The 15,504-nt window shown below is 47.5% G+C and overlaps 1 protein-coding gene across 2 annotated transcripts in view; it reads right to left on the bottom strand.

Moving 5' to 3' along the window:
- Nucleotides 1-15,504, bottom strand: part of RPS6KA1 (ribosomal protein S6 kinase A1) — a 109,948-nt gene that overhangs the window by 88,168 nt on the left and 6,276 nt on the right. The window contains exon 2 of one of the 2 annotated variants that reach the window (XM_063140112.1): nucleotides 738-782. The exons of the other annotated variant lie outside the window; for it this stretch is intronic. Within the exon in view, the coding sequence (XP_062996182.1) occupies nucleotides 738-782 (45 nt within the window). The remainder of the gene's footprint in view (nucleotides 1-737; nucleotides 783-15,504) is intronic. 2 annotated transcript variants of the gene reach the window in all.

The following is a 15,504-nucleotide window of genomic DNA, read 5'->3' as shown; positions in this document are numbered from 1 at the left end:
TGCCACAAGAGGGGCTGAATTGTGCCTTGAAACATGAAATCAGAATTTTATTTACTGCATCAGAAACGATCAAGGGGACGGAGCAACTCCCCCATGGGGAAAGGTTACAAGAGTTGGGATTGCTTGGCTTAGAAAAAAGGCAAAGGGGGGGGGGCATGCTAGAGATATACACAATCATGCATGGTGTGGAGAAAACCCCACCAGGTGGTTTTACAGCGACGATTTTATGATCGCAAGATCGCAAGATCGACATCGTGCCCGCCATTTTGGTTTTTTGTTTAAAAAAATTGTGAGGTTTTTTTTTTAAAAAAATTACTTTCCCTGCTCACCACCCCCACCCCCGATGGGCACAGAGCTCCTGAGGAACTCTGTGCCCTGTGCGTGGTTCACGGCTCCTCGCGGTTACTCACGAGGAGCTGGGACAAACCGCGACACCTGCCCACACGTTCCGCAGTCCCGGGATCAGCCCGAGACCGCGGAAAAAGCGGGCTAGAAGTGTAGGACAAGATCCCGGGGAAATGGAAGGATCATCTCTCCCTGCTCCCGGGATCCCTTGTGCGTCATGTGAACGTACAGGGATGCTCCTGGGATGATCCCCGGGATATCGTCCCATCTAGCTATGGCCGTAGACCTGCCAGGAAAAAACGAACCAGAAGCACAGAGCAATTATATGCAACAGGAAATAAAATGGTGCGATTAAGATCAGGAGGGGGGAAAAACACAGTTGGGATTCTTACCTTTGACAGCGCTTCTTTTTTTTCTTCTGGAGCAGCTTGTCCATTCTGCAAAGCAAAAGAGCCAAACATCCCATTAGCAGTAGGACCAGCAACGCCATCTCTCATTGACAAAAATACCAATGACTTAAGCATTGCTTGATACTTAAAACTTTCATTGGCCCCTAAACCTATTAAAAGCCTCAACAGCTTAAGGTCTTTTGTCAGAAGCAAAGTGCTCCATCCCCAAACTGCATTCACATAAGGATAAGCTACAGGTTCTGGATTATTAAATCACAATGTGAACAAGAACCATCCTGATGCAAATGGCCGATTCTCTCCCTCTTTGCTCCTTTCTTCATGTGAGCAGGAAAACAAACCAGGCAGGGGTAGCTTAGCATGGATTCCAAAGAAATTACAATATAAACCCATTAATATTGTGAACCGCTGAGAGACGTTATTATATGCAGGGGTATATCAATGCCACAAATAAATTGCTATAGTTTATTACACCCAAACAAGCCAGGATTCATAAACAGACAATAGCCCCTGGTTTAAAGTTCTCCTGCCCCCTCTCTCTTCTAAGGGGGTGGGACCCTAACCTGAGGCCTCAGAGGCAGGTTGTATGGCTTGAATTTGCCCCATGGGCAGGAGGTTCCCGGAGGTTGCCACATGTGCAGGTGTGGCCTGTCTCCTCCCTAAGCAACTGCCCAGACTGCTATTGGGTGATATGGGAATGAAAGAATGAACGAATAAGCAAGAGGGTATTGAGATAGATACTTCGGTTGGAGGGCAGGAACAGGAAGCTGGGCAGAGCTTCTTTCACTCGCCCACTCCAGTGCAACTCTGTCATCTTCCTGCTGCTACTGGAGAACACTAGTGCTGTTGGAGAAGGAAATAATGGAGGCTACAGAATGGGGTGTGTCTGTGTATGAACCTTTATGCAATGTCCTCACCGAAAACAGAGATGGATAAGACTACATTTACACCTCACCATTCCCTTCATGGAGCTCAGGGTATCTAAGGCCATGGCTAGACGAGGGGGTTGGAGGGCGATGATCTCGCGATTTTATGATCGCAAGATCGTCGCCCTCGTCTAGACGTGGCGTGCGACATCACGGCCGCCATTTTGTTTTTTAAAAGAGGAGGAGTGTATGGGTGCTCAAACAGAAATGGTAAGTTGTTTTTTTAAAAAAACACCCCTCGTCCTCCTCGCACCCCTGATGGGCACAGAGTTCCTGAGGAGCTTTGTGCCCCGTGCCCAGCTCCCGGCTCCTCGTAGTTACTCGTGAAGTGCTGGGACAAATTGTGACGCCCACCCACACATTCTGCGGTCTCGGGTTCATCCCAAGACCACGGAAAAAGCAGGGGGAGAAAGGTAGGGCGATAGCCCAGGCCAAGGGAGGGATCATCCCTCCCTGCTCCCGGGATGCCCTGTGCGTCATGTGGATGCACAGGGATGATCCCGGGGCGATCACCAGGATATCACCTGGTCTAGTCATGGCCTTAGATGGCTTGCCCCTCCATTTTACCCTCTCAATGACCCTGTGAGGTACGTCAGGCTGAGAAGTAGCACCTAGCCCCAGGTCACCTTGTGAGCTTCATGGCTGAGCGGGGATGTGAACCTGGGTCCCCCAGGGTCCCTAACCACAACTACAGTACATTCACACACCCTGCACAGCCATTGCATGCGCCATCCAGGACCACATAATGAAATGTGCAAAGGAAGGCACACCAAGTTTTAAATGCCAAGTGCTGTTGCATTAGAATGGTGCACTAAGACATCAGTTCAAAGTACTGAACAAATTTGTCCCTTGCTGTTTAGTAACATTCGAAGCTGCCTTATGCTGAGTCAAATCATAGGAACATCAGAAGAGCCCGGCCAAGGGTCCATGAACTTCAGCCCTTTGTTCACACAGTAGCCGACTAGCTGTCGACCAGGGACCCACAAGCAGGACACAAGTGCAACAGAATTCTATCGCCCATGTTCCCCAGCAACTGGTGTATATACACTTACTGCCTCTGATACCGGAGGTAGCACATAGCCATCAGGGCTAGTAGCCATTGATAGCCTTCTCCTTGAGGAATTTGTCCAATCCCCTTTTAAAGCCATCCAAATTGGTGGCCATCAATACATCTTGTGGTGGCAAATTTCATAGTTTAACATTGCACTGTGTGAAGAAGTTCCTTGGTCCATCTAGCCCAGTACTGTCGACACTGACTGGCAGGAACTCTCCTGGGTTTCAGGTAGGAGATGCATTACCTGGAGATGCCAGAGGTTGAACCTGGGACCTTCTGCATGCAACGCATGTGCTCTACCATGGAGCTACGGTCCTTCCCCATAGAAAGAGTTAAATATACCACATCATCCCAAGGATGACTCAGCAAAGAGTAATCGTGGTGGGCGTGCCACAGGTAGCTGAGCTGGCAGTTGCAGGAAGCCCTTTACGAGGGAGAGTTTTATCACCTGGATCCTTGCCCTGGTATACAGTGGTACAAAGTCAACCAAGGTAAACAGACACTGTCTAAGTGGACTGCATTCGATTTAATCCTTGTTTTTAAGCCAGTTCTTGCACGCATATTCACTCCACCCCCATAGACTCCTTACAAATCCCAACTTCGAATCATGGCATTGGGTTCAAGGTTCATAAATACTAAATAAAACCAATCTAAACCATTCTAACCTTTGATCTCAACAACAAGGGTTATGAAACAAATACCCTAATCAGTTAGAATGCCAACGACCTATCCAAGGTGGCCAACGGGCTGTTTTGAACCTTACAATCCATCTCCCTTGAGGCCATATAAAACTGGTCTTACAGCATTACATTAATTGCTTCTTTCTGTAACTAGTCTGCCTACACCTGGGGTCAGTAACCTAAAGCCCTCCAGATATTTGGACTTTGTAAACCACCCAGAGAGCTTCAGCTGTGGGGCGGTATATAAATGTAAATAAAAAAATAAAATTAATACAGCTCCCATAATTCTTAACCATTGGCTGTGTTGGCTGGGGCTTATATGAGTCGTAGTCCAAAACATCTGGAGGGTAACTGTCAGCTGATTATGTGACTGGCTCCAATCCTGTACTACTGGTGGGCTTCAGTCATTTTCAGCTCTCTCAAATGGGCCCTGAGAATCCCTGTATTAAATTACAGGGATTGAGAATCCCTGAATTAAATAATGAACTATTTGCCATCCTTTCATGACACCCAAAATCAGACTTGTCAGGTAAGTCAATACCAGTGCCAGATTTAGGAACAAGCCAAATAGCCATGGCTTAGATCCTCATATTATGAGGGACCTCTAAATAGGTTGGCGGTAACTAAGATGTAAGTTAACTAAGACGATATCGTTTGGCTTAAATACATTGGAAAGTCTGGTGTCACTTACAGCAGAGTTGCCTTATACAGAGAAAGCGTGGCAACACAGCATTTAGTATTGAAGCAATAAGCGCAAACTAGAGCCAGTTTAAAAGAAGTTCAGATCAACTTACTTTATCAGTCCTTTTAGACACATCTTCAGAGAAAGCAGTGTTAAACTATAAACAACCCCTAACGCTAAATGGTACCCTTTCAATACCCTTCCTATTATAATATATACTTTTTCTCTCTTTATTTTTATGGTATGGGGCCTTTGAATCTAGAAATGGTTTAGGGCCTCAGCATGTCTTAATCCGGCCCTGATTATTCCCCCAAATTGTGTGTGTGCGAGATGGTGGTGGTGGAGAGACTGAGGCTGATTATGAGTGGCTTGCCTAATTTTATTTATTTATTTATTTATTTATTTAAGGATTTTTATGCTGCCATTCAGCCAAAAAAGGCTCTCATGGCGGCTTACAAAAGTATTTCTTGACAGTCCCTGCCCACAGGCTTACAATCTAAAAGACATGACACAAAAGGAAAGGGGATTGGGAGGGAGGAGGAGGAGGGGGGAAAGGAAAGCAAATTCAGGCACTACAATCTTAGTTGGAAAGTTCAGCAGTTACAGGTGACAGCAGGAGGGAGGGGTGCTCTCAGCTGGAGCTGGACCCGGGCATGGTGGAGAGGTGCCTGGCTGCTGCTTCCTCCCTCACTGGTGGCCTCTCCAGAGACAGTTGGTAGCAGGAGGGAGGGGGCTCTCAGTTGGAGCTGGACCCAGGCACGGTGGAGAGGTGCCTGGCTGCTGCTTCCTCCCTCACTGGTGGCTTCTGCAGAGACAGTTGGTAGCAGGAGGGAGGGGGCTCTCAGCTGGAGCTGGACCCAGGCACGGTGGAGAGGTGTCTGGCTGCTGCTTCCTCCCTCATTGGTGGCCTCTGCAGAGACAGTTGGTAGCAGGAGGGAGGGGGCTCTGAGCTGGAGCTGGACCCAGGCACGGTGGAGAGGTGTCTGGCTGCTGCTTCCTCCCTCATTGGTGGCCTCTGCAGAGACAGTTGGTAGCAGGAGGGAGGGGGCTCTGAGCTGGAGCTGGACCCAGGCACGGTGGAGAGGTGTCTGGCTGCTGCTTCCTCCCTCATTGGTGGCCTCTGCAGAGACAGTTGGTAGCAGGAGGGAGGGGGCTCTGAGCTGGAGCTGGACCCAGGCACGGTGGAGAGGTGTCTGGCTGCTGCTTCCTCCCTCATTGGTGGCCTCTGCAGAGACAGTTGGTAGCAGGAGGGAGGGGGCTCTGAGCTGGAGCTGGACCCAGGCACGGTGGAGAGGTGTCTGGCTGCTGCTTCCTCCCTCATTGGTGGCCTCTGCAGAGACAGTTGGTAGCAGGAGGGAGGGGGCTCTGAGCTGGAGCTGGACCCAGGCACGGTGGAGAGGTGTCTGGCTGCTGCTTCCTCCCTCATTGGTGGCCTCTGCAGAGACAGTTGGTAGCAGGAGGGAGGGGGCTCTGAGCTGGAGCTGGACCCAGGCACGGTGGAGAGGTGTCTGGCTGCTGCTTCCTCCCTCATTGGTGGCCTCTGCAGAGACAGTTGGTAGCAGGAGGGAGGGGGCTCTGAGCTGGAGCTGGACCCAGGCACGGTGGAGAGGTGCCTGGCTGCTGCTTCCTCCCTCATTGGTGGCCTCTGCAGAGACAGTTGGTAGCAGGAGGGCGTATATCCAATAGCCTAAGGCCACCTAGCTAATACATGGCAAGGTACAAATCAGGGGCGTCCTGGTGCTTAACTCAGTCTCTTCAACAGCATGCAGCCGCAGCTTATTCTGGCTACTTTACAGCTTTAAGAAAGCAGCTTGGCTAAGTAAGATTCCCAAGCCATACCTGTCCCCTCAAAAATGGGGTCATTTCCCACCAACCAACTTCTACCTCTCCCCAAATCCAGTATATGCTTTCAGTTACCAAAGCAAGCCTGCCTGGCTGTATACTCTCCCACCTGAGGCACTTGGGAGAAGGTGCTTATCTGGAGACATCGAAGCCTGACGCAGACACAAAGCATTCGGAGGAACCAGGCCATAGAAGCCAAGGGAAGTTCTGCAGCCTCATGGCTTCGATCGCAGGAAACATGAAACCAGACCGCTGCCACCATTAAGAACTGCGTATGCATCCGCCTTTCAGCACTAGCTGAGCCTCAGGCTGGTCGGAGATTTGCTGGCGGGTGGGGAGGAGAGAAAACTAAAAGGGAGCATAATAGTCATAGGAGACCAGCAATGAGGCGAGATGCAGGTGATGGAGAAAAACTCTTTCTCCCAATCATGAGGCACAATCCACCAGGAAATTGATAAAAGTTGGGAGGGGACTTTGTAGGTCACCTAGTCAGCCTCCTGCACCCTGCAGAAATCCAGGCTTAGAGCAATTTCCCCGTACCCCCCACTCACCCACAACAGATGGATGGCTGCCTAGCTGCTCTTACCACCCAAATGTTCCTAACAATCAGCCAAAATCTACCCTCCTGGCTAGTCACATGACAGCTGCTGTGGGGGCCTGGCTAGTCAAAAGACGTTGTGATAGGAAAGAGGGAGAAATAGTGAGAGTAGAAGCTGGGAGGGAAATAACAAGGCGAAGGGAACGAGGGGAGAGTAAGAGTAAGACCAGAAGTTGTGAGCGAGGAGAAACAGCTTGGTAAAGAGGAGAGTGAGAGAAAGAGCGAAGCTAGCGGCTAGGAGGGAGGGGAAAACAGCAAGCCAAAGGGGTAGAGAAAAGGCAGGGCTAGAAAGGGAGAGAAAAAGAGGCTGCCCAACATTTTCCAGGGTTTTTATTAAACTTTCCTTCCCCCCCAAGGGAACAGACAGTGGGGAGCATCATTGGAGGTCCCCACAGACAGTGCATTGGAGACTCCTGTATTAGATGTAGGGCTTGCCCTCACCAGAGAAGAAGTCTTTGCTCTCTTCTGTGTGAATTCTCCTACACAGGCCTCATTCAAGTGAATGGGAGCAGCTGCGTAAGAGCTCCTGATCTTTTTAGTTCTAGAGGCTTAATTTTGCAATTCCTCCTTAGCCTGGTGCCCCCCCAGATGTTTTAGACTACAACTTCCAGCATTCCTGACCATTGGACATACTAGCTGGAGCCGCTGTGACCTGAAGTTCAAAACATGGGGGGGGGGGACCAAGTTGGGAAGGTTGTGTGAAACGCACACACACAGGGCCTGTTCAGATGACACGCTAAGCCATGGTTCACACCACACGGTAAGCCATAATGTTCAGCTCAAAATGCTTAACCATCATGGCTTAGTGTGTCGTCAGAACAGGGCCAGAGTTTTGTAGAAGAACTTAAAGACTAGTAGATTTATTATGGCCACAAAAAAGTCTTTGTGGTTGGTGTAATAGGCTAACACACCTACCCTTCTGGAATTATGCTACAATAAATTTACCACAACACTCTTATGTTCATTGGGCACTTGTATGGGACTGTGACCTCTCCTAGTTAGAGAGAGAGAGATTCATTTGGATTTTTCTCTTCAGGCACTAAAAAATTCTAGACTGGCCCTATTTACAGGTGTGAGGTGGGGTTTTCTCTGCTGGTGGTGGTGATGGGGGAGAAATCAAGGTCTTAATTAAAATACGTACACCCAGAGCTTTGCAACTTCAAAATGTTTATTGTGTGTGTCTCCCCCAATCTTTAAAGTGGGCCATAAGAGTCCCTGAACGTGGGCTAGCACGCAAAATCACCTAGGCAAAAATTTTTTTTTTTTACAAAATGCAATGTTCTGTCTTAAGAGAGACAATGTGTCTGAATAAGGCATTTAATACTGGAGAGATTTAAGAAGTTTTTAAATACAGAAGTGTGAGGATTGTATATTTCATGAAAAGCAAATTAATTCCAACTCAAAAACGCCTTGGGTTGGTTGTGTTAACTTTTACAATAGCTACACTGCTGTTATATTAGCATAATAAAATGTCAGCGCAGCTTGATGGCTTGTTTAGCAGATTTATTTTATTATTTATTTACAATATTTAGATTGAGGGCAAACGCATTCAATTCTTTTTCCTTTTGCTTCCCAGTCATCTTTATCAATACATACAAATGAAGCATTCAAATTTCCTGTACAATGAGACACCGGGAAATACACAAGACTCCGTAACTCCCCGCAACTACGCATGGTTGCCTTACAGAAAATTAGTCTTGCAGGGGTACACCCCTTTTGAATGGCTGAGAAAGCAATGCTGTGCTTCAGCACACAAGTTCATTGTACTTCGCCATGCCATATTTTGCCACTGGTTTACTCCTGCTGTGGCCAATAGCGGGCCTCACGCACCTGTCCGTCTCTTAAGTGTTAACGTCAAGGTCTGAAGTCATTAAGACTGGAAATCCTAGCACAGTGGCTTGAAAAACTCCCAAAGGGAAACACAATGCAAGCACAGACAATTCCTGGATACAAAATCCATCATTTTGAGTTCTCAGACTCAAGAACTACCTTGCCAAGTGAGTTCAAAAGCCTATCTGGACACAGACCAGGTGTCCATCTGAAGACACTGGGCAGATGAGACCAAAAGCCCATCTAGAATAGGTTCAGACAACACAGTTGTTGAACCCTTGACAACACGCAGCACCCTGTTGCATACACAATCTTCACTTGGGGGGTGTTGTGTTGTGTGAATCCCCAGAGCGTAAATTAAGCATAACCCCAAAACAGATCAAGGATCACCCAACATTTGTTTAACCCTTACATAACCCATGCCCGCCGGGTTCACACAACATTGCTGACCATAGCCATCCAGACAACTCCGCAATGCTGACAGCTATCCCATTTGTTTCTAGCATCTGGTATTCTCATGTATACTCCCCTTAAATAAGGAGGTTTCATTTTGGGGCTGTCTCACTGAATAACCACTGATAGACCTACCCACCACGAATCTGGTAAGAAATCCTCACATTAATATTCCAGATCATGTATACAGTTGGACAGGAAACCAAAACATATTATCAGAAGAATGAACGTATGATCAGAAGTCCAGTTCCTGGTGGGCTGTACCATTTGAATTGTAGGTAGGCAGGGAAATCACCCTCTTTGAATGTCTGCCCTGTTTTAAAAAACTGAGCACACAAAAGCAGAATGACAAGTAGGAGTCTAGCCTGGCCAGGTCTCCAATGCATTAGCAGTTTCCTGTGTGTGTTGTTGTTGTTTTCAATACAGGGAGACTTGCAATCCCACCCTGTTGACCTGCAGCCTAAATGGTGAAGCCCAGCAATGCCTAGCCAACATTTATTCTTTATTTACAATATTTATGTACCGCTCCCCATTGAAAATTTCGGAGCAGTGTACAAGATAAAATGAAAATAAAAACAGAATAAAACCCTTTAAACAGATTTTAAAAGAAGCAAATACAGTGACTCATGGCTGGGCATTAAGGAAAGGCTTCCTGGAATAATGATGTTTTCATGAGCCGCCGAAAGGAGTACAAAGTTGGTGCCTGCCTGACTTCCAGAGGCAGGGAATTCCACAGGAGGGAAGCCACCACGCTGAAGGCTCTTCCCCTGGTGGACTCCAATCGGAGGATGGATCTATGTGGAATCACCAGGAGCAGGCCCTTGGATGACCTCAGTGACTGGGCAGGTTGGTAGGGGAGAAGGAGCTCTCTCAGGAATCCTGGTCCCAAGTGACATGATTCTCCCGGCTGTGTATCTTTCAGCTCTCTGCACGCTTGCCTGAGAGCAAGCCCACTAAACATAGCAAGACTTGCTTCTGTGCAAACGTGAAGAACGTTGGGCTGCACCATGTGCCCCTTGTGACAGCAGCACCCTCCATAGCCTCAGTAGCAGCAGTTCACATTTCCAGGGTCTGGTGCAAAGAGGAGCTGGGATTCCAGCAGAGGTGCCCTAGTTCGACTGAAGACCTGCAGATCTACCAACATGGAGAGGCAGCAGCCGAGGAGCAGAGGTGCTGGGGGTTTGTCGAAGCTGGCCCTCCCCTGACCAATCTCCAGCATGTCTGATGGGGAGATGGGAGGGGCCATGGGTCAGTGGCAGAGCACCTGCTTTGTATGCAGAAGGTCCCGAGTTCGCTCTCCAGCATCTTCCAGTAGGGCTAGAAAAAATCCTGCCTGAAACCCTGGAAAGCTGCTGCCAGTCAGTGTTGACAATATTGGTCTAGATGGATCAATGGTCTGACTCAATATAAGGAAGCTCTCTAAATTCCTAAGAGACAGGGACAAGCTTGAGGGGCTAGCTGAGTGTGAGGAATATACAGCTGTCATGTGGCCAGGAATACTTCAGAGTTTACAGCTGTAAGATACTGCAGGGAATTGGCTAGGCAGATGGACAATGACAATGAAAACATATTATTATTATTATTATTATTATTATTATTATTATTATTATTATTATTATTATTTCCTGTTCTCCCTCCAAGAATATCAGGGTGGTGCAAAAGGCTCTCGCTATTTTTCCCCTACAACAACCCTGTGAGGTAGGTTAGGTCGTCAGAGAGTGCCTTACTTCATGCTACCCACTGCACGTCATTGCTACGAAGGGATCTGAACCCATATCTCCTTAGTCCTAATCTGATACTCTAACCCAGCCTTCCCCAACCTGGTGCCCTCCAGTTGTATAGGACTACAATTCCCATCATTCCATGCTGGCTGAAAACACTGGGAGTCCAACACATCTGGAAGTCACCAGATTAGGGAAGGGTGCTCTAGCCACTACACCACACTGTTTACCACTGACAAAAAGGTCAGGGCTACATTTTAAGTGCCAGCCATCAGCTGTTTGGTGCAACCCTGGCCATCCGATGGAGTAAATGGGACCTGCCAGCATGCTTTTGTACATACCTATTGCTGTGCATACGCTCTTACTCACTAAGTAAGACTTATGGATAGTCACACCCACCAAATAGTAGAGGAAGGGAGAAATATTCACAAAAGAGAAATAATTTTAGCATGCAGGGGGAAGGGAGGCAGCAGGTGAAATTAAAATAGAAGCTGTCTGTTGTTTCTGCTGTAAGGTCTCAACCATGCATGTAGAATCAGAAGCTATAACCCTTAGGGTGGGAAATGCAAACACTCAGGTACTTGACTAATCTGCATGTAGAATCAGAAGCTATAACCCTGGGGGCAGAAACACACACACAGGTACATGACAAGTCTCTAAAATTAAGTTACTAACACTTGCATGGTTTGGGAAAGGCAAACAACCCTAGTCCCCGCCCACAACACAATTGCCCTGTGACTCAGACATCGAAAAGTTTGAGAAAACCTTTCTAAGACCTTCATGGCAAAGATCCCAGAGTAACTTACATAACTGACATTCCAGAATAGGATTGCTACCTTTTTGTCTCTGGAAGGGCTCCTGTGTCTCTGTTGCATTATAGGCAGAAAATCAACGGGTCACCTTGCATGGAGATGCAGTGGGCAGATAAGCTGCACCCACTGGATTTCTGCCTGTCCTGCAGAGGTTAAGTACAGGAGCTCTGCCAGAGAGAGAGAACACAAGTTCCAAAGCACAACAGAAACATTAATTTAATTAACTGGGTTAGTAACGCGCAGCAAGAGCTTCCTCATTTACTCCAGGGTCAAACAACCATCTGGAAGAGCTTATGCTCGAAAGATTTTGCAGAGTTTTGGATCCAGTTGGTAGGTTGTCAGCAAGATGCATAGGGCATTTAGGATTAGAATACCAACTCTTTGTAAGATGTCCACGCTGCCTGGAACTACAGTTTACACACAACTTAAGTGATCGCTCACTTGGTCACCTTCAGCAAGGAAGAATCATCTCCAGGTGATCAGGTGGGGACGTTTTTACAAAAACTTGACAGGTAAGTGGGCAAGCAAGTAATAGCAGTAGCATAAAACAAATAGCTCTGTGCAAAACAGCTTTACAAGCAAGTTGACAAAAGTGGTCCCTTTTGCAGATTTATTTACAAAAATGTTTTGTGCACAACTATTTTCTAGAATACAACTACCTATACACCCACCCACGCCCGAATTGTATTCATGTCCTGGCTGTCTCCTTGGACAGCTTAAACTCTGCTTTTCAGCAGTTCTACATATGAACTGCACCTTCCAGGGTTATGTCAACTCCAACACCTTCTTGTATCGACATGAAAGTTCATTTTTCTAAAATATCAATCAATACAAGTTGCTTCGGGGCAAGTGAACAGTTCTATGCACAGGGCAATCCCAGGATTTTATGTCTGGAAGGGATGAGAAGGTCACTAACACCCACTCTAAGGCAGGATTATCCATCTATCAGCCCTGCCCACACAAACCAAGTTAACTCCCGTAATCCAGATCAAAACATACCACATGCAGAGAGCCGGAGGGAAGAAACTATATTCAAATACTCTCTGTGTGACTCGGTGATATGTTAGTTCAGGATTATTGTCACGCACAGAGCAGGACAGTTCTTTGTTAAGTGGTTTGAGAGTTTTGTTCCAGTTCATGCAAAGAGCATATCTACAGCCCAGGAAAATTCATTCTCCCTGTCCAAGGAAAATTCATTCTCCCTGTCCAAGGAATTGTGGGCAGTGTAGTTTAAAATAAAAGTTAAAAAATTGAGAGATGGGGGAAGCTTCAGATCTGTAATAGAGAATTTTCAGCACTCTCAAACAGCGATCAGATTCTTGGTGCGAACTTATGACAGCTGCAACAATATGAAACAGATAAGGCTGTAGAATAAATATGCACCAAGGTCAAAAGTGTGTGCAAGATTGCCATAAAAGAGGAAATGGAAAAGTGAGAGGGATGAAGGAAACAAAGCACATCTTACCCTAGTTCCTTGAAGGATAGTTCCTTTTGGGGAAGGGAATCTGCTGTACTATTTGTTTCACTTCTGATATACAGTTTCCTTGAAGGCAGTGAAAGATGGAGGCACGGCATAATGAGCATCTCCAAAATTGCAGTCAGAGATAACTGGGCCACCTGTGCATCATTCACAATTTGTGTACCATTACAAAGATTCACTTTGATACAACTGTACCTACTGTGCAATTCTCTGCTGTGGCTGCCCGGCTGTGGAATGAGCTCCCTACCCTAGATTCTTTCAGACGCCAGGAGAAGACCTTTTTATTCTCTCAGCATTTTAACAGACTATAAATTTAATTTTAACGTGGCTGTTTTAAATTTGTATTTCTGCACTGCTGCTGATTTTATCCTGGTTGTGCTTTTATATTGTATTTTATATCATGTTTTCATACTGTTTGTTTTATACTTTGAATGGTTTTAAATTTTGTGAACTGCCCAGAGAGTTTCGGCTATTGGACGGTATAGAAATGCAATAAATTAAATAAATTAAATACTGAAAGCCAGTGTGGTGTAGTGGCTGAAGTGTTGGACTGGGAGTCAGAAGATCTGGGTTCTAGTTCCCACTTGGCCATGGAAACCCACTGGGTAACTTTGGGCCAGTCACAGGTTCTCAGCCCAACCTCCTCACAGGGTTGTTGTTGTTGAGAGGATAACATGGAGAGGAGGAGGGTTATGTACGCCACCTTGGGTTCCTTGGAGGAAAAAAGGCGGGATATAAATAAATAAATAATTAATCCCAATGGGATTCAAATGTTTTCTTTGCCCTGCGGTGGCTGCACATTGCTGCTGCATCAGTTATATGACGCAGCTACCGACTCACAGCCACTGTGGGGCTTTTCCCCGAGGTTGCGCTGTTAAAAAGTCAGGGATTTACGTTGACTTTTCCCTCGGAAGCAAGGTCACCGTGGCCCTTCTGCCGTGTGACCTTGCCGTGTGACCCTGATTCAGGGCGGATAGCCACTGGTGATTGGTTGCCCGAAGCTGGGAAGATGGCAGGGGGAGGGCTCCAGTTACCTGGGCGACTGCCAGAAAAGCCCGCGCTCCCCCCTGGCATGGGGATTTCCCGCCCCACAGCAGCAATACTGCAAGGTTTCAGGGGGAAGAAGTGGCGAAGCAGTGCCCTGAAGTCAGGCTCTGGGATAAAACCTCAAGGCACGGTCCAAGCCAGCCCTCAGCAGCATCTGCATACTTCAAAGACCTACTTTTCTCTCTCCATCCACCCAATTTTACTAAGCCGATGAGAACTGAACACGCTCCCCACAAAGGAAAAAACAAACAACCCGCTACTTTACATAGGGAACCATCATTATCTGCATCTTAAGTGTAGAACAGAAAGAGGTCTAGGGTCCAGTCATTAACCCACACACCCCAAAAACGCAGCCCAGCAATTTATTAAACACTCCCAGCTTCGTTCGGAGTCCGGACATTGGGAGAAAGGAGTCCGGACATTCTTTCCTACTTGCTTCTTGGCATTGATAGAAATTCTGCATTCCTGTGACTAAAGAGGAGCAGCATTCAGACAGCTTTGATGCCAAGCCAGGGTTGCAAATACAGATAACCTCCATCAAATGCCCCCTCCAGGAGCTCTCTGCAACGCCCCTGAGGTCTCCGAGAATCAGCAGAGCCATGGCGCATGGAGAGCTGAGGCCGCAGGTGGCAGAAAGCCCACAGTGGCGGCCTGTCCTATGGGATTAATGAATAAATCCCAAGCGTAGCCTGGAGCCCTGTGTTTTGTCACAGAGACTGGCGTTAACCTTTCTTCTGGTTATCAGAGTGTGACTCCCGAAAACTAAAGTAAAACAAAGCCTTTGCATTGGAAGAAGAAAGAAAGCGGCCCACTCCGCTGGAGAGCCGTTTCAGGAAGTTGCCTGATTGCGAAAGAGAGGATGGGTCAATTTAGCTCAGCATTGGATACTCCGGCCTTCCTCAAGGGGGCGCCCCCCAGATGGGTTGGATCACAACTTCCATCAACCTCAAATTGCATGGTTGGGGATGATGGGAGTTGCAGCCGGCTCTGTCTGGAGAAGGCTGGTCTATTCCACCTGGCAACAATTCTCCATGGTCTTAGCTTTTTCCCTTCAGCCAGTATTTGATACGTTTCAACCAGAGATGTTAGGAGAAGTCTGGGACCTTCTGCATGAGGAAAAAAGGGCTCTACCACAGAGCTTCGGTCTGTCCCACAAAGAAGTGTCGCCAGTGGAGGCTGGAGGTTCCAATGTCAGTGGGCAATGAATCCGCTCTGGGTTTCAGAACTCTAAAGATGCTAACAGGACTTGGATAGCTCCTTGAGAGTTCTGGCTGGTTTAGACTGAAACCCGGAGCGGATTCACTGACCCACTGACATCGGAGCCTCCAGCCACCACTGAGGGTCACCCTGTGCTTTTTCTTTCTTACCACCTTGATCCAACCAACAAAGACTCAAAGCCATTTCCTCCTTGCTTTAGAGCGCTCTGCCCAATTTGACGCAAACAATACGAGAGCAGCCTCTCTCTGACGGCGCACGGGCCCCACATGCAAGTTGTTACTTGATGCCCTGGCCTTTCCGGAGTGCCTGGGCGGCACGCAGGGAATGTGGGCTACAGCTGAACACAAAGCTGAAAGTAATACAAGGGAAGGCAATTAAGCAACTGGAACCACGCTCCGAAATGAGACGA

This window comes from Elgaria multicarinata, chromosome 13 (assembly GCF_023053635.1).
Source record: "Elgaria multicarinata webbii isolate HBS135686 ecotype San Diego chromosome 13, rElgMul1.1.pri, whole genome shotgun sequence".
NCBI lineage: Eukaryota > Metazoa > Chordata > Lepidosauria > Squamata > Anguidae > Elgaria > Elgaria multicarinata.
Note: the sequence above shows the minus strand (reverse complement) of the source record. Positions and strands in the feature narration are given on the sequence as shown.